At 39.0% G+C, this 19,885-nt stretch overlaps 1 protein-coding gene across 2 annotated transcripts in view; it reads left to right on the top strand.

Annotated features, from left to right (window-relative positions):
- Positions 1-12,700, top strand: part of slc24a4b (solute carrier family 24 member 4b) — a 46,534-nt gene extending 33,834 nt beyond the window's left edge. Inside the window, exons 11-17 of one of the 2 annotated variants that reach the window (XM_059355985.1) lie at positions 3,386-3,555; positions 3,820-3,955; positions 5,146-5,312; positions 6,212-6,326; positions 7,452-7,564; positions 7,718-7,783; positions 9,373-12,700. In XM_059355985.1, the coding sequence (XP_059211968.1) occupies positions 3,386-3,555; positions 3,820-3,955; positions 5,146-5,312; positions 6,212-6,326; positions 7,452-7,564; positions 7,718-7,783; positions 9,373-9,522 (917 nt within the window). In that variant the 3' untranslated portion in view covers positions 9,523-12,700. Of the gene's footprint in view, positions 1-3,385; positions 3,556-3,813; positions 3,956-5,145; positions 5,313-6,211; positions 6,327-7,451; positions 7,565-7,717; positions 7,784-9,372 lie in introns of both variants that reach the window. The other variant, XM_059355984.1, reaches the window with a different exon arrangement.
- Positions 12,701-19,885: the final 7,185 nt, after the last annotated feature.

Genomic DNA, 19,885 nt, shown 5'->3' with positions numbered 1-19,885 from the left:
CTCTTTTCTTGCGGAGTATGTATTAGCCTTTACCTAACGCCAACCCTAAAGTCACAGTTTCCCACCAATCCACACTAAATTGAACAAAACATTAAGTTTCTCCATCGCATGGCAAGTTGAACTGCGGTCCCGGGTTTGATTGGCCCATGACTTCCAACCCAAGCTTAAAAGCCAGCTGAGAAAACATCACGTTGAGCCAGAAGGACGTAGGGTACGGCCCTAACCAATCATATCGTCACAGGGAGGTTCTTGTTTGGGTGTTTTGTTCGGAACTGCAGTGGGATCCGTAATAACTCGTTCACACCTGTTACTTCTGCTACTACAGTATGCTAAGCTAATTGGCTGTAGCTTTATACTTACCGCAAAGACACTGAGTGGTATTGATCTTCTCAACTCTCAGCAAGAAAGCAAATAAACAAATTTTCCCCCAAATGTCCCGTGATTCAGCAGAACCCACACTTTAAATTATGCAAAGATCGGGAGAACTTCAGTCCTTCAGTCCTTTTGACCTCATGAACTGCACCACCTGAAGAGAGATGGTTTGGCAACTTCTCCCCCTTACTTTTTTCTTTGATCTATCCTTTGTTCTATCCTCCATTAATTTTTTCTGCCTGCTAAGTCCTTTCCTTGGGCGATAAGCAACTGAAGCTTATCTGAGCATACAGGGGGCACAAAGTGAAATGCTCCTGTTTAAAGTGGGAACAGCATAATGAAGATATTCTTTAATCTTCCTTCGGTAATGCAGTTTAATGTCATGGGACTTTGTTGTCTTGGGTTTAAAAAGTTATTTAAAAAAACTTCTGGAATAATGTTCTAAATAACTTCTTTAATGTCATGTTTGGGTGAGATTTTCTCACAGCCACATTTCTCCACTTCTTCCTTTTCCTGCTTTTGACCTTTCAGAAGCGTCTAATCAGTGACATTTAACCCCTCTGAGAGATTTAACTCTTCCCACTTTGGCTGCATTAGTGTTAACATGCCTGTCTGTTTAGCCTTACTAAACTTATTCTTGCTTACTGTCAACAGTGTTGTGCTGCTTTCTGCTTGCATACTACTTTTCTCCTGCCGGTCTCTGGGGCGTAGACCCACTCACTCCTGAAGTGGTAATGAATTTCACAAGAGGAAATGTTTATGCTGGATCTGTTTACACAGTTAATTTATGTGCATTCTTGCATGCATAATAAGTCAAATTAAGGCTGAGTTAAACTAATAAGAGTACTGTAGAACTTTTTTTTATTCCCCACACACTGCATCTTATAGCTAATTATAAACACAGAGCAGATAAGAAGTTATAGGATGCCAATAAAACATTTCAAGATATGTTTTGTCAGAGCACCAATTGACGAGGACCGGCCGTGTGTTTAATGCATCAGGCACCTGCATAACAGTTTTCAGATCGTCATCTCCAAAGATGCCAGAGGTTACATCTTTCATGTCGTTTTGAAACCAATCTTGGTGGACCCATAAATATTCACAACTGTAAGGCAAACTTCAAAGCTGCACCAGGCAATTTTAGAAAGCTATTTGAAGTTCAGTTCCCAGAAACCGTGATGTCAGTGACTGCACACGACGCACTGATGTTAACCCAGCTGGTATGTGATGTTTTAGACGAAAGCGACGTGATGGGAGCAGGAGGGACCCCAAAGATTTTAAATTCCTCTCTTCCTCCATAATATAACAACAAAGTAAAGTCAAAGAAGGAAGAACTCATTTGGGGGCATTGATCTGCTTCTCTGTCAGAAGCAGATGATTTGCTCAAGTGGTCCCACCAGTCTAAGTATTTTATCCAAGCAAGTATTTCTGTGACAGTCTTATTCGTAAGTACCTGTGCTACATCCTGCAATTCTATGTAGGTTAAAGTAGTCAACATGTGTTTACAAGTGAATCTTTTTTGTACATTACCTCTGTTCAGTGTATGCCAAAATTTGCTTTAACCAAAAGATTAAGTGTTCGTCTTATGGGTAAACTATCTATGAAACCCATTGAATTATTAAAAAATGCATCAGCACTGTATAAAGAAATGGACATAGCTACTGTGATGTCACCCATTGGTTTTTGGACCACTGTTTTGAAGCGTCAAGTTCAGCATTTTGGCAGTTACCATCTTGTTTTTTTGGAGCCAGAAGTGGCCTTATTTGGATGAGATGTGGATCTGACTGAGAACCCGAGGACACCATAGAAACCCACCTATACCTGCCGTGATTAAATTCTGATTGACAGACTGCTCTGGTAGCTGCCTCTCAATCATAAGGTAGCCACTTCCTTAAAGTATACCCTGATTTATCGTCTATTTGACTCTAAATGAGACGATTCACAAGATGGACATCAGAATTTACAAGATGAACATCATGTTGTATTAAAGAAGACTTGAGACTAGCAATTAAGACTTTAAATTTATAAAGAAAATGTTAACTGAGGTGATAATGGAAGTTAGAAATAAGGTTATTTTCTCATAGACTTCTGGACAATCTGACTTTGTTTAGCAACAAGTGTAGTTGCCCCCTGCTGGCCATTTGAAAGAATGCAGGTTGAAGGCACTTTGGTTTAACTTTTCAGACCTGAAGGCTACATCCACTTCATTTATACAGTCCATGAGAGATGCATGGTTTTTACAGGACAGTAACGACATGTTGGATGCTTTTAGTTGGCAGCTACAGTGGCTGAACACATTGTTTGACAAGATACTGGACTTAAAATGTTAAAATATACCTTGCAAAAGGCAACAACCATTTATTTTTTTAAATGATGTGTATGTCCTCTACAAAAAAGTACTACCCAGAATCACTCCCCTCATCTCTGTTGAGACAACAAGCAACATAAAGGCACAAATCTCCTTCCAGGTCACTTTGGGAAATACGAGGGAGTGGAGTGAACGGAGGAGTGAATTTAAAAGCTTTGGAAAACACCCCAACTTGTCGCGTTGTGACATTCACAATGTTGTTTAGGGGACGTTCTGGCTCTGAAGTTTTGATTTGTGCAGGCATTGAAATGTCCACACTGAGCCCACGTTGTGATTTAGGGTAATGGGAATGCTGCGTGTTGACATAAAAATCTTGCCTGGTGCAGCTTTAACTCTGACTCGGTGACAATTTGGCTCCAGTCCATTATTATTCCTGAGTTACTTGGCCCGGGACACTGTAGTGCTACAGACACTAGAAACATTTATAGTACAGAAACGCATATTTCTCCTGATGGTCTTAAGTTTTAATTAGTCTTAAGCTCTAATTTGCTCTGAAGGATGCTCCAACAGGGTGTCATTTTTCAAAACCATTTACTGTCTGTGCTCTTGAATGTTTCCCATGTGTGTCTGATAATTTGGCAGATCAATTAATTCCTTTAATTTTATTTTTTTTTATATTTGTATCATACCCTTCCACCCCCTCAGTCAAGCCCACCAAGGCTTACAGCCGTGGATCGGTGGTGATGGTGGACGAGATCATGAACGCCAGCCCTTCGAAGTTCCGTTTCCCAGAAGCTGGCCTACGTGTCATGGTCACCAGCCATTTTGGACCCAAAACCCGCCTGCGCATGGCGAGTCGCCTCATCATTACAGAGGTACAGCTACGCGTTGTTGCTCCAGTGGGATAATAAATCTACTGCTGCCATATGTTATGGAAAAAATACTTGTTTTTCCAAGTTTATTTCCTTTTTATGAGCCCCAAAAAGTCCCCTTATCTCTCCAACACAGTATACACGTATATGTGTTTTTCATTTGACTGCAGAAACTCTTTAGAGACATGGCAGTAGTGCAGCAATCAGAGTAGCTCTGTGTCTGCTCATGTGCTCTTTGACTTAGTTTCTCTTTTCTGAAAGCGCCAGAAGTTGGTCCAAGCTGCTAATGGAGTGGAGACACAAGTGATTGACGGGAAGGTTGAAATCGAGAATGGAAACGTGCCAGAGGACAAACCCAGCGAGACACCGGAAAACGAAACCATCTCACCGTTTGCTCTTCCAAGTATGTGATTCATGTATTCACTTGATGAATGTGCGTGTAATTTGGCAGACATGGATGGATTATTTATATAATATAGGTGTAATGTCAATTTTTATGACATTTCAGACGTTTATAAATCTTTTTTTTATGTCCTTTAAGTTCTTAGTAGCTCTTAGTCAGTGGCTTGATATAAAATGTAAGAAAAGTATAGATGTTGGCACTTATGAAGACTTCTGATTAAGATTGACATTTAGCAATCCAGAGATGAAAAGAATATATTTATATAATCTATGAGGGAAGCAATAGTCCAAATATATTTCATGGGGGATTACGGAGTTGGCCCTCTGTCCTTTACCTGCAAAATATGACTTTAATACAACACATTCACCAACCAGGAGGAGACGCAAAATGAGCACAAAGACACAAAACCTCAGAGATGCAGAAATGCTACAAAGGGACAGAAAACTTGAAAAAAAAAACTTAAAGATTAAATAAGGCTGATCTTAATTGCATTTCCTTTGGTCAATATTGACATTATGATGATGTAGTGTGATTACTTATTGACTTTGGAGGCATTAAGTGTTTATTAAACTTAAGACTTAGTTTGTTTGTTTTTAACAGTGGGTTCTCATGAACTTTAAATATAATTCAATTAAAAAATACATTTCAAATAAAAAATGGATAAAATAAATGCCATAATAATCATAGTAATATGAATAAATAAAATAAAATAAAATATGTGTAAGTACACTTCCACAACCTGCCTAAAAACTCCTGAAAACATCATTTTGGTAAACTACATTCAACATTTTCGAGTCAGTAACTCTGAAAATGAGAGTGCACCATGGGGGTGCGCTGGATTTTTAACAAGACAAAAACAAGAGCATCATTGTGAATCAGCATGTGGCACAATAATCGTTTTATCTCCATTTTCTTATCATAACCGTTAGAAGCCAAATTCTTAACTCAAAATAAAATGTGATTAATTGCCAGCCATACAACTAAAAGAGGCTAAACAACTATTAAGCCTGTGTGTCTTGCTGTGATGTAGGAAAGGTAATGTTTTGTCTCTGAATCTGTCCATGAGTGAATTTGAAACCATGCTACTGGCATGGATATATCATTATCTTGTGGTCTTAAAGACACAATTTTTCTTCCATATTACCAGAGGACAAGAGGCTAACCTTCTGTGTTTTGTGTTCCTGCTGCAGGAGGTATTGGCAGCAGGTTAAAGTGGCTGATCTCGTGGCCTCTGCTCCTGCTGCTTTTCTTCACGGTCCCGAACTGTGCCAAGCCCCGCTGGGAGAAGTTCTTCATGCTCTCCTTCATTCTGTCCACCGTCTGGATCGCCGTCTTCTCCTACTTTATGGTCTGGATGGTGAGTCGAGTGTTTAAAAAAAGACCCTGCTCTTCCAGTCTAGTAGTGCTGAAATTGGGCTTTCTGATTGAAAAAAATTGTTACATTATTTAACAGATGTTGTCTGTTTCCAGTTGATTTTCTCTGTTTTAATATCATTGAAAATGTAATATCTTTGGAGTTTGGAGTGTTAGCTTATCTGTGCAATATTAATTCAACTCTGCAATACTCTGGTTTATTCTGGCGTTAATGCTGCATTCATACTATACGTTTTGACTAATATTCTTTCTTTATTTTTTTACATTTCTATCTTTCCATTTATTTAATTTTGTACATTCTAGTATAATGGACATTTTTTTTTTTACATCTGTTTACATGTGTTTTTATTATTTCTATATTTCTTATAGTTTCTCTGTTATAATATATTTAATATACTAATTTCTTATATAATACAATTTATTTTGTATTTAATTTCCTTATTAATTAATAAAAAAAAATATTAGCTACAACATAACCCATTTTCGAATAAAGCATTTCTAATTCTGAATAACAAAACAAGAAATTCTGAAACTTTATTAAATGCTGTAGATAACTGCAATGGTCAATATTTACAATTTTCTGACAATTTATTGTAAAATTTAATGCAAAATTGTTTCAGTACATGAATTAAATAATTATAAATCATTATCAGTAAGAATATACTTATGTGAATCTGGTTTCCTTGCCATATTATGACAATTATGTAAGAAATTATGGTTTAATCTGATCATCACTGACAAACTTAAGTTTACAATACTTTAACCTCTAAACATTTGCAGCTATAGAAGGGAATATGGGTGTTTTGGTGTTAAGGTTGTCACACTTTTTCTCATGTGCTCAATGCTATTTTGGAGCCCTTACCCTCTGCACATTTCTCTCAGGTGACTATAATCGGGTACACTCTGGGAATCCCTGATGTCATCATGGGCATCACTTTCCTGGCAGCAGGCACCAGCGTCCCAGACTGCATAGCCAGTCTAATAGTGGCTCGGCAAGGTACAACCTTTTTTAGATTGCATTAATGTAGATGTATCATTGAGTTGGACAAGTGATATCACTGGTCCACCAGGACGTTTGTCCTGGGATGTTCCATTTTTTAAGTGGATAGAGAGAACAACATGGGCAGAGAAATGTATCACAAAAAAGGCTACATCCAAACTAAAACGTTTAAAATGCAGAACTTTGGCTGCATTTACACCAAGCATCCACACCAGTCCGGCATTTCCTTCCCCCTTAAAATGGACAGTTTTAAAACCCTACTGACCTGATTTAAGTTTTAAAACTCCAGTCGGGAAATGGAGACTTTTGGAAACAATATTTGCTTCCTGCCCAGGTCTCATAAGTCACTTGCTGGCGTCTCAATTCAGATACTTTCTTTAGTACACTTCCATGTAGTACACCGTGTACACTATGTACTTTCTTGCATAGTGCGTTATCTGAAATTGCTTTTATGCACTTATTAGAAGCTCAGTACATTAGCCAGTAACAGCAAGCTGCAGACATCATGGCGTATTGGCAGTTATTCAATTTAGACAGAGAAATTACACTCCTCAGTGTTTTCCGGTGCCTTGTGTGTCCTCTACTCAGAAACAGTTTCTCCTCATAGTCGTCCAAGCAATAAAATATCTGGTCTTATTTTTTGCCAGTGCTGCTTTTCCTCTAATTAAGGTTAAGGTTACATAATACGCTTCCTTTTTATCCATGTGTACGTGCATATGTGCATACTCATTATGCATTGTAAGTAATTTGCATGTACAGATGCAGTTAACATGCATGTGTGCATTTCGGCTATAATTGATAAAACTTTAGCATTTACCAATCTAGTGTAACCTACTTAATATACTATCCAGAAATTAGCTGTCTGCTCCGTGCATGTAAAAAGAGATTAAACCAGTAGGAAGTAAGCACAGGAACAAGAGGGAAAAGTGCAGAGCTGTTTATAGACATTACTGCGTCACCACCTGCAGCTGAATAAGGTTGAGGCCCTTGTGACTATCACAAAGTACAGAACAGCAAATCTTCAATTGGAAATGTATAAAAGGTTTTTTGACCTAAAAGTCGAGATGGAAAACTTTTCATGTTCTCGCTTGATTTTTCTATTTTTAATAACTTGTGTTGCAGGTTTGGGAGACATGGCGGTGTCCAACACTATTGGCAGTAACGTGTTTGATATTCTCGTGGGACTGGGGGTTCCATGGGGGATTCAGACCATGTGTGTCAGCTACGGATCAGAGGTAAGGAGCTTATTTACCTTGTCGTTTCTGTATTATAGTGTGTGTGTGTGTGTGTGAGACGACCAAAAATCCAGTTACTCCTTATCTCTTGTGTCGAATGAAAATGGCGGAGCTGCAGGTGAGTTGTTGATCTCTCCGCCTTGTGTGTTGCAGGTGATGATTAACAGTCGGGGCCTGGTGTACTCTGTGGTGCTTCTGCTGGGCTCTGTGGCCCTCACGGTGAGCAATAGTTAATGATGTTTACTCTGGTTCCACATGTTGACCACTCCTAGGAACATAACCTAGTTACTCTAGTCTCTAAAGTAAAAATATAAATAAAAAAACCCCCCCACTACTTTAATGTAGATGAATAACGTCCTTGTTTGGCTCCTCTCATGTCTAATCACTCACTGGTGCACTGTTATGCAATAGTGACTGAACTAAGTTATGTAATTGGTTCATCAAAATGTTAAAATTCATTGTTGCAAACACTTCCTGTGAAAGATCCTGTCGTACAAAGGAGGTAATACGTGTTTGTTTTTGGAACAAACAGAATATTTGGCTTGTTGTACTGCATTTACTGATAGATTTGAGAATCCTTACTGGAAAATATAAACCAAAATCAACCTTTTAAAAAAAACAAAACTTCTCTTTGACCAGAACTCTGAAATAAACTTGTACTCCACAGTGCAGCATCAAATAAATATTGGATTTTTATGGAAGGTATAAAAGAGATAAAAAGGTTCATTTTCTAAGGAGAAAATCGATTACTGTAGTACTCAGAGAGATGCCCAGGCCAGAAAAGCATGGACACACAAGGACACACTGATAAGTGATGTGCTGGCTACAGAAACTCTAAACTCCAGCAGAAAAATGGTAACGCTGCTGTAGTGTCATCACTCAAAGGACAAAAATGCCTCTTATGGATTACAGTTTTAGGATGTGATTTGTATATTATGTGTATATTGGTATATTGGTGTGATATTTAGTCAGTTCAGGGTTTTTTCATCATTTATAATTTTCTTTGTTTTGTTACATTTTATCACCCATTTTAACTTAATTTATGGAAGCCCCAAGAAGGCAAATCAAAGATTTCTGGTGATCAGTTTTCAAAGTATGATAATTCTTTTCACTCCTGTTTTTATGACTTAAGATTATGCTAGCATTAACCTTTTTTTCACTTGTTCTTAAGTTATTTTTTTCCAACTAAGAAATATAATTTTTCTAAATTCCTTGTTTTTTATTTGTGGAAAATGGGTTAAAAAAACAAACCCACACAATATATGTAAAGAAAACCTGAATGTTTTTAGTCCTATTTAGAACAAGGAATATTGGTGCAGTTCAGCCTCTTGTGGCCAAAATCTGATTCTGAAATTAGTTTACAACATAAGAACAAGTGAAAAAAGGTTACTGCCAGGATAATCTTTCTTAATAAAGTTTCTTAATTTTTAAAACTGAGAAAAAGGATCAGATATTCTGAGTGCATGTAGAATTTCAAACTCATCTGAAAGAAAACTTGAATGCTTTTAGTCCTAATTGGAACATGGAGTAATAGTGCAGTTCAGCCTCTTGTGGCCCAAATATGTACTGCAAAAAACAATTAATCCTGGAAAAAAAGATACCTGCAACAACTTTTTTTCCACCTGTTTTACAGAAAGAAAAAAATGAATATATTTACAGTATATAGAAACACAGGAAAGAACTTTGGATCAGACTTAAAAAATGAATCAACAAATGTTTTTCCTCACTTGGCCTCTCAGGGCTTCCGTACAACCCACTGCAAGCTAATATTTAATTTGTATCTTTAATATGTATCTGTTTGTGTGCAGGTGCTGGGGATCCACGTGAATAAATGGCGGCTGGACGTGAAGCTGGGCATTTACGTCCTGGTGTTGTACGCCATCTTCCTCTGCTTCTCCGTTATGATCGAGTATAACGTCTTCACCTTCGTCAACCTGCCCATGTGCATGGAGGAGTAGAGCACAGCAGCATGCCTCGGATACCAAAACCTCAACGCTCCCATAGAAACCCCCAAAAATCCTTTTTTTTTTTTTTTTTTTTTCAATAATACTGGACCTATCTGCAGACTCTTCTTCTCCTCTCTGCGCTCTTTCTCGTTAGTCCCAAATACGAATCTCATTTCCAAGAGGCAGTACGGGGTCCATCCTACGTCTCTGATTTGTCCTCTTGTCACACAGTGCCGGTCCTGAATGCCCGTTCTTTGGGGCATTGCCTGTTATTGCAGTAAAGTCTTTAGTTCCTGTGTGCGCCTGTTAACTTTCTACCCATCTAGCATGCCTTTTAGATGTCGGGGACCTCCAGAATCATAAGTGCCCCCTGTTGATTGTTGGTGTGCGTTTTCACTGTCTTCACATTGTAGATTTCCACACACCATTTTCCAAAGCCTTTCCAAGAACCAAACCAGAGTCTGTGAAGAAGAAAAATTCCGACCAAAACTCCCCCAATGCAAAGATAACTCTCGTTCCTAAAAGAATTACAGTTAACCCCCGCACCCAAAGAACGACTCCTTTTCTCGGCTCTCTCCCTCACGGAGGAGGGCTTTGTCCTCGGCAGCTCCCCTCCTCCAGCCTGGACCCGACTCCCCCTGGCATGGCCTTTTGGCATCAGGGAGCAAATACTGTTAGTACTCCACTCACCCTCCTGCAGCTCTTCTCCGCCCTCATCTGCTCGAATCAAACCTGCTTTTGATTTCTTTAAAAAAAAAAAAAAAAAAAGGAGAAAAATAGACTTTTTGTCAGGACACTCTGTGTCGAGATGTATCACGGTCCAGATCAGACGACTGTGAGGGTGTTATGCATACGCAGCACTGCACAATGTAAAACTTGTAAACACTTTTTTTTGTTTTTGTATTTATTTTTTCAAACCAAGGTTTTTGTCTGGTATGAAATACGGAGGAGAGCTCGTTGCAAATATAGGACATTGCCTGTTTTTCACTGAAACAAAAATTGCACATGGAAAAATGCTTTTCTTGCTTTGTGCTGTAAGGAGATTTGACCACTCGAAGGGGGGATCTGGCCGGTGGCGGCGACTCCACTCCGATGTTCTTTTCATTCAGCGATGGGTCAGTCCACTGTTCCTCCCTGCACAACTTCAGAAAAAAAACCACTGGCTCCATATCTGTGGGATGCATCCGTTTCGTTTTTTTGTCGCCATCAGGTGACGGCAGAAGCATGGAGGTCGTTGTTTTAAAGAAAAATGCAAAGAAACCAGACGGTTTTCAACACTGACTGTCTGCTATAACACCCTCTGGCCAGCAGGGGGCAGCGCAGCCCCTCTGCTCAGGGCGGGGGTGCCAACCACAGCCAACGGTTATCAGGGAAACTCAGAGATGGACAACTCCAGGAGATGGCGATGGTGATGGTCTCTTGATTTTGAGTTACATGTAGATATTGCACTTTAACAGCCGTCCTCTCATTCTGAATCAACTAGTGCTTCCTTTTGTGCGTGTGTATTTTCAGTGTAAATGTGACTGTGTGTGTGTGTGTGTGTGTGTGTGTGTGTGTGTGTGTGTGTGAGAGAGATAGAGAGAGAGAACAACTGTATGTGTGTGTGTGTGTGTGTGCTCAGTTTTCCCACACCGGGGCTCTCGACTCTCGAAACAGACTGGAAACTCGTTATAACACCATGAGCACACCCGCCTCTGTCTGCAGTGCATGCTGGGACATTAAAAGAAACGCAGCTCCACCACAGCACAGCAAAAAGGCTGAGGGCCACCGGGCGTCTCGAAGGAAGCCGCCCGACCCACTTTACAAAAATCGGCAGCTACGAGCTACACTGCAATCCAGACATTTTGACATCATGCAAAAATTGGCCCGAGAGGAGTCCACAAAGAGGTGCAGAGACTTTAAAAAAGAGAAGAAAAAAAGAAGCGTGTGCGGTTTTTAGGTGTTGAAAATATTCCTGTGCCACACTGTTGGCAGCAGGCACTTGTATATGCAATCTCAATTTAAAGAATTCTATGTGACAGAAGGCCCCTGCAAGGATGCCATATATAAAGCCGGGAGGGGGGGGGGATCCCGTGGAGATGTGACGTCGGTTTGTCTAGTGATGTGTGAGCTCACAGGTGTGTGTGTGCGTGTGTGTGGCAGCCGAGGAGCTGAGCCCAAAGGATGGACGTCCTACACACCCTCTCTCCCCCTTTTTTTTCCCTATTCCTTGTCCCCCTCTTTGCACAAGGGCATTAACTCTCCACCAAACCCCGAGCTTGAAGGAGCAGAGGGGGACGGATGAACGGATTTCCTCCAGCGCCCTGGGGACATTTGTGAAGGACACGGATGAGAGCAGACTTTAAGGAATTTTTAAAAAAAGTTGGACCCCCTTAAGCTGCTCCTCTATCAGGTTTCAATCGGCTGTGGACGGAGGTGACCACACAGGGCCTACAGACTCCTCCACACACCCACTGACTCCTCATACACCCCCCTTCCTCCCCCTCCACCCTTTCAGTGGGTCTTCTGTACATACAGGACCTAGTCTTTTGTGGGGATGGCACGTCTGTACTGTACTCGAGTTGATTCAGAATGTGCAGGTTTTTTTTCTTTCTTTGGTGTGTTTTTTGTTGTTTGCTCTGTGTGGTCATGTCCCGGGTTGCCAGGTTTGCGTGGTGACACCCACAGCAGGGGGAAGAAAAAACAAACTCTTCTCGTCCTCATCTTGACGCACAGCGTACGTTCTCACCGGTTGTCTGACTCGCATCATTTTTTTTTTTTTTTTTTTGGAAGAGAGGAAAAAAAAAAATCAGTAGAATTCAGATGCCATACTTTGTCGTAGCTCTGCATTAAATCCAGATTGTATGGAAATCCTGTGTACAAAAATAAGCGCACACATTTTAGAAAACACACACACACACACGTTAGAAATGGCAATTGAACACAAGAGAGGACCGGTATGTATTTCTTGATTGAATGCGACCTGATGCACTGTGAGCTCAATGTGACGTGGGAGTTGTTTGTCAAGAATAATAAATGATTAAAAAATATATTTAATGTAAAGTTAGTTACTATAAAAACATTACTGAGGACATCTGTATAACTTATATGAATGTATTGTCTTGCTATACTGGACATATCCAACCAATGCATTTTACTGTAAAGCAATAATGTGAAGAAAAAAAATAAAATGGCAAAAATAATTCCTGTACATTTGTCTCATAAGTTCTTGAATTGTTTGTGAAACACAAATTAAATGAAGCCATTTGTACATGTATCTGCTGCTTGTGATGTTTTGTTTTTCACAGCGTGCACTAATGTTTAAAAGGGTGCCTTGACTCTTTTTACCTCATTTTGGATGAAATCAACAGTGGAATTACTGTACTTAAGTACAATTTGAAGCTACTTACTGGGGTATTTCCATTATGCTTCTACATCACATTTTAGAGCAACATTTTACATAAAAAAACATGATTTTTCTGCAAGATGAGTACTCATTTTAGGCACTTTTGCCTTCATAACATGTCTTTCACTCAAGTGGAAAGAAAACATCCAAAGACACATTTAGATGTTTATTTCACTCGTTTTGCTATGTGTGTCAGTAGATTTCTCCTAAATTCACCAAAAGGTAGATTAGATCAATTCTTAAAGGCATATTTAAGCATAACATTTCAGCCATAATGTCTTGTAAAATGTATGGAATTTACAATACATATCTTTAAAGTCCTATTTCTCAAAATTGGCTTTAAAAAAAAAAAAAAAAACAGGCAGAAATCTCGACTTTAGTTGCACAAACATACAGCAAACCATCCAGTTTTGTTCCTATCTGTCTTGTGAAGGTTTTTGCAGAGGGGTTTGTTCATATATCATTCATAACTTGATTTATATAAAATTTAATTCCTTAAGAAAATGGCCCAAATTGATTTTTTTATGGGTGCCATTTTTTTAAATTTATGGAACGATTTATACTGTAAGAGATCCAAAATGAAGAGAGATCCTCTGAAAACCTTTCGCTCTAATATTTCAACAACATGAAACAAGAATTTTGCAGCTGGTTTTATCCAGTGTTCAGATTTCTGTTAAGGAAATGTATTCAAATTAGCTCATATTTTATAAAATGTATTTTAAGGATATCCAAATTTAACATAAAAAAAGTTAATACAAATCATTTTAATGGTGATATTTCTGAGTGCAATTCAAGTTTTGAGCAGCAGATGCCATGATACTGTGAACCAATTTACACTTGCGTCTTGGGAAATTGGATCACAAGTGGTCAAGTGTAAACAGGGTCCAAGACGTATTGTGATTAGATCACTCAGACCAGGTGGTCTGGATTTCATTTAACCACAAATATTTTGTAGTGTAAACAATGATGGGTCCTGATGAGTCCCCAACAAGGACGTAGGAAAAATATGTCATCAATGCAGGCTGTTTGGTGATTGTTCTGTTGACAAAGCTGCAAAAATGGTCAAAAAATGAGCAGTATGTAAATGGTGGAGATGCAAGTGAAACCAGATGTCTGACCTCGGTTTGAGCAGAAGATTCAGTTCAAAGAAAACGTGACAACTCATATCTTAACCGAGCCTTTAATGAAGGTATTGCTTGCAAGATAGGAACTAGAGACTTGAGTTGTTGTTGTGCATGGGGAAATCTCACCTTCTAGAAAATGTGGTGTAGGAAGTAACGAAATTCGAACACCACTTGTGATCTGATCGCCCAAGAAGCATTTTTAAAACCAAGGATCTCTGACTTGTAGTTCTTGTAGTCCAAAAACACTGTATCCTCTCCCAAAGTAATACTTCACCCCCCAAATGATCATTTGTATTCTAGTTACTCACTGAGTGTTACCTTGGATTCTTGAAGAAAATGATGTTCTTCTTCCATGCTTCCACAGTGAACGGAGAAAAGAAAAACAGAGTAAATTCTTGATGAACTGAAATGAATACTAGGTGCCGTACTAAGAAAAGCCAAACATAGTATAATAAGTCTCATTTATCCATTTGAATGCTCTGGACTTCCAAACAGGACTACTACAAAAAATTGTTTTCATATAAGCTATCAACTTGGGATGTTTTTACATATCTGTTAGTTTAATCCAACTCAATAAATTCACTATTGCACTTTTACAAACTTGAGAGAAACTTGAGTGGTCAAAATTGAGCAGCAGATGCCAAGATGCTCTGAGTGTATCTACTTTTAGAAAACTCCTCCAGAGCCACAGAAGAACTCATTAAACTGTCTGGACTCCATATGATGAATTAACTGAACTTTATGTGTGTGTTAAGTTGGAGCGTCCCTTTAAGTTCTATTTTGATTGCAGGACTTTTTATATGGTTTTGGTAACGATCCTTCCTCTCATTCATTAATAAAGGTACACAGAACAATTATATACCCACAATATATTATACAAAAAAGTTCTTTTCTCTATCTCCTTCTAATTAAATACTGTGGGATTTAATTAATAGAAAGTGACACTGGAGGAAAACTTCAGACTTGCTGAGTCAAAGTCTTTTTTTCCTTTTAAACCAGAAGCTAAATGACACGGTGCCGCTTTCAAAGTTTTGATATGAGCAGTTAGAGATATTTAATAATATTTCTTTGTGAAATGACCCTTAAGGTAAAGTTAATGAGTTCGATGTACTTACGGCTTCTCTGTTGCAGCAGCACAGATTGCAGCACTTTTCAAGAAAAGTATTTCATGTCCGCCTCAAAAACTCTTTAATGTATTCCGGCCATGATTGCATCCTTGTCTTTCTCTTATCTTTCTGAAAAGGAAAAATCCAGTGATTTTTAATTAAAGTTCCAGCATCTTCCAATCACATCAACTGTGGATAAATCCAGTCAAAGTAATGCCATGCAACAATACATTTTTTCTGGATATGTGTGAGATGAGATAGCAAATAAATCATCTTCTTTTTGGTTGAAGCATCCCCAAGAAAAAAAAATATTTAAATGAAGTCTCACTTATGATTAAGACGCTGCTACAACAGCTTGTATTTCTCCTTGAGTGAATGATGGAGAATGATTTATTGGCTCTTACTGGAATCTTGTCTTGTGCAATAATCAAGCTGAAGAGCGCTGTACTTAGCCAGACAGGGTGATTGCAAACAATTTGTTATTTATAGCGACGTCTGGCAACATGTGAAGAGTCCACCGAGGGGGCGAGTGATGGCAAAATTCATGTTTTGATTGCATCTTGCCACCAATCTGGATATTTTTTCGTTATTTGCACCAGTAGGGGGCAATGTTGCAGCAGGATTCATGTTGCAGTGTCATGGGCAAACTTTGTTGCAGCTGAAATGAAAATGGAGCTGCTTTACCCAAGTGAATCAGACTCTGGCAGCCTAAAGTTTCAAACATCAAACTGTGACAATGTTTCCTATATGTTCCCCTGCACAGAAAACACACAGCACATGATTTGTTAATGATGGACGTCCATATTCTGCATCAGGCGAGCAGACAGGCAGCCATCTGGTGAGACCAGCATGGCCCGTGCATGCTACTGGTTCTTCTCCCTAATGAGCCACCCTCTTGGCTACCGTTCTGCAGCTAACAAGCTCCTCTGTCAGCCGTGATCTTGTGCACTGATGAGTTCCCTCTCTGCCCCCTAACAAGCCCGTTTGGGCAGCTACTGCGTGTCTCCCGTGAACGCTGGCTTAGCTACCCCTCCACCATTTGTTGTGCCGCACTCACAGACAAGGCCCACGCATCCTGGCCTCCACATATACACAGCAGCACCGTAATCCTGCTTTGGAAAGTTGTTTATCTGTTCACCCGCCGCCCCCACACTTACAGTTTGGGGACATTTTCTTTCCTTGTTTGTGCCTTGCCAGTATTTTTGACTCTACTCTGCTGTTTGGGTAAATTGCTATGCTGCAGTGATGGATGGTGAACAAACTGGGTTGCTGCAGTTCCTCATAAGGGCATCCTGCTGCTGAACACAAGGTGTTGTGGGTCGCCCCTGTTTCCTTAACTACTGCTTTTTTCGCAGTGTGCTGACATTAGCTGGTGAACTCTGACTGTGCAAAAAAAAAAAAATCACCGAAATGACAAGATTGTATCTCTTACCTCTCATAGTATTTATCCACGCAGCCGTCTCTGGTTTTGAGATATCGCCTCAAATGTTTCTGCTTCCAACCCAATTCGATGGAAGTAAATTGAATTTTGTTGTGGTGCTCACAGCGATGAAAAAATACATTAAAAAAATTCAACAGCAACATCTCGCCCCAGAAACAATGTCCTGGTTTCCTCGAGATAATCCACAGACCTCGTTTCACTTGAAATACTTTTTAACTAAAGAAAAATGGTTTGATAAAAACTGTTGACAGAAAGTAATTTGGGTTTTTCAGGTATGGCTGTACTCTCTCGTCCGCGAAATGTGTTCCTGCTCCGTGTTTTGGATAAAATGGTGAGATGCAGGCTGTTTATGGTTCATAGGTATTTCTATGAAAATAATGCACAGAATATCGTTTGCATCCCACAAAATTTTGTCTGTTAAGTTGCATACTGACTGTGGATGCATTATGGTTGGGTGGGAGGGGATATCAAATCAAATCAAATCAAACTTTATTTATATAGCGCTTTTCATACATAAAAATGCAACACAAAGTGCTTTACAAAAAATAAGAAAAAACAAACAATAAAAATGACAAAACCCACCCCTCCCTCCCCCACATACACATCTGTAAGTATACATACACAAACATGCACACTCGCATTTAGTCATGCACGCACACAAACACACACTCAGACTCACACACAGCACATATTGATTGACAGTGTAGAGACATGGCAAGGCACCGAGGATCCAGATGAGGAAAAAGCAACCTGTGGGAGCATCCACACTGAGAGGTGGCAGAGCCCACAGCCATAGAGGACGCCATCACAGAGACCACCAGGACCCGGGGAGACCGAGGCGGACTCCACACATGGTGCAGAGCCGCCCAGCCCCCCGGGCCCCGGGAGTCCCCAAGACCACATCCCCATGGGCAGACCCAACACACCCCCCAGTGAGGAGGCCCCCATGAGGAAACACTGGAGCTAAAAACTAAAAGACTAAAAGACTAAAAGACAACAGGACAGAATAAAAACTAAAAGATTAGAAGACAACAGGATAAAAACTAAAAGACTAAAAGACAACAGGAATTAAACTAAAAGACTAAAAGACAACAGGACAGGATAAAAACTAAAAGACTAAAAGACAACAAGACAAGATAAAAACTAAAAGACTAAAAAACAACAGGACAGGATAAAAACTAAAAGACTAAAAGACAACAGGACAGGATAAAAACTAAAAGACTAAAAGACAAGATAAAAACTAAAAGACTAAAAGACAACAGGATAAGGTAAAAACTAGAAGACTAAAAGACAACAGGATAGAAAATAAAAGATAAAAACTAAAATACAACGGGAATAAATAAATAAATAGTAAAATAATCAGTTAAAAGCTAGACCAAACAGGTGGGTCTTGAGCCTCCTTTTAAAAACATCAACAGTCTCTGCGGTCCTATCCATATAGATGGCATAAACCCAGGGATTTCACCCAGGAGTTACAGTAGTCGTGTTTCCATCAACAAATTTTTATGTTCATTTTTAAGATTTGCATGAGAAAAGCTTGATGGAAACACCAAAATTAGATAAAATTTACAAATGTGCAAATAAAAGTTTTTACGCTCGGTTAAGTTTTTTTTTGTTGCCTTTTTAGGAAAATAGTTACTGTGCTAAACAGGCAATGGAAACGCCTTTTCTGAATAAGTTCTGACATAGCGAACATTTAACTCAATGACTGATCAAATGTTTCCACTCTGATATGAAAGAACAATCATAAGTTGCCCAGTTGATTCCAATTCCTGAAGACTTCTCTCCATTGTCTCTCATGGGTGGTCAAAGTTGTCCGATTAGCAACCTCTTTTTTAGTGTTGTTTTCTCTCTTTCTCTTTTTTCCTACTGTTTACTGATGGATTAGCCCACAGCAATGCATTACACTGCCATCTTCTGACCAAAGTATGTCTTCGCAGGTTTGTTTATTCGCTCTAAACCAGTTGATGGAAAAGTCCCTCATTCACATTTCAAAATTTCACTTCAAAAGTTGTTTTGAATTTAATGGAAATATGCATATTGTCCAGAAGTTCAATTTAAGCCTCAACCTGTTTTTCTTCCTCACCTTAAACAAGTGGTTTTGTTGCCTAACCTCAAGTACTTCCATATCACAATGTAACCAATGAGATTAAAACAGCACCCATTACTGACATGCATTGCTACGGTAAGAAATCATACTAACCCTTTCATAAGAATATGTTGTGCCATGTAACCTCTCAAAGATCTTGGGTTTATGGTGAATTTCTAGTCTATTAAATGCACAATATGTACTTTTCTGCAGGTGGGGGTCTCTCAATCGAAACCATGAGAAAGACAGAGTTTGGTGTTATCATAAAATAGCTTGGGAACATGGGAGTTGTTGCCGCCATTGCAGTCAGATTCTCTCTCTCCCCTTAAATGTTCAGGATGTTTCTACCAGAATTACCTGCAGAGGTCTCCTCCTCTCCAAAACCATCATACCCTGTGATTAAAACATGTAAAAACACTGGATAAATGTTTCTCAGATGCTGTTTGTCTCTTTGCAGTTTTTTGTCTTTTTGTTGTTGTTTCTAGCTCTTTGTGGTTGTGTTTTTACATCTTTGTGGTTGTTTAGTTTTTGTCTCTTAGCGGTTGCTTCTTTTGTCTCCTTGCAGTTGTTTTGTGCTGTTTTTGTCTCTTTGTGGTCGCTGTTTTGCATTTTTATAGTTGTTTATTTTTTGTCTCTTTGTGGCCATTTCTTTTGACTCTTTGTTTCTTTAGTCACCTTGTGGCCATTTATTTTGCCTCTAGGTGGTCACCTATATAAAATAAACTAATAAACCAAGAAATAAAAAGATAAATTAATAACACCACCATTCAATAATGCAAGTAACCAGCTTAAAATATATTATATAGCTCTATAACTCTACATTTTTATACATTTTAATGCAGAAAAGTTACATATTAAGTTATAAAGGTTTACAATTCTTTTTTTTATTCTTGTAGCCACTTAAAAATCAAGCTGAAGTCTGCTTGTCACAGATTGCAAATGCCACTTGGTGGTCGTCAGCAGTGATTGTGCCTCCTCAGATACTTTTTGAAAATGGTTTGAGTGCATTAACATGTAAAGTAATTCATGAACAAAAACAAAAACAGTGATTAGAAAAAATGTCAAAGTTTCTAACACTTCATGTGTATTTTTTTAAGAATTGTGACATTAAGTCGAGGTGCCGTATGAGTTTTCTCTTATTCCAAATGTCAAAGGGATTTTGAATTCACTAAGTCCTCTTGAAGAGAAACCCAAAACTAGAAGTGAAATTATGTTTTCTTTTTGTGAGTC

Source organism: Centropristis striata, chromosome 18 (genome assembly GCF_030273125.1).
Source record: "Centropristis striata isolate RG_2023a ecotype Rhode Island chromosome 18, C.striata_1.0, whole genome shotgun sequence".
Lineage (NCBI taxonomy): Eukaryota > Metazoa > Chordata > Actinopteri > Perciformes > Serranidae > Centropristis > Centropristis striata.
Note: the sequence above shows the minus strand (reverse complement) of the source record. Positions and strands in the feature narration are given on the sequence as shown.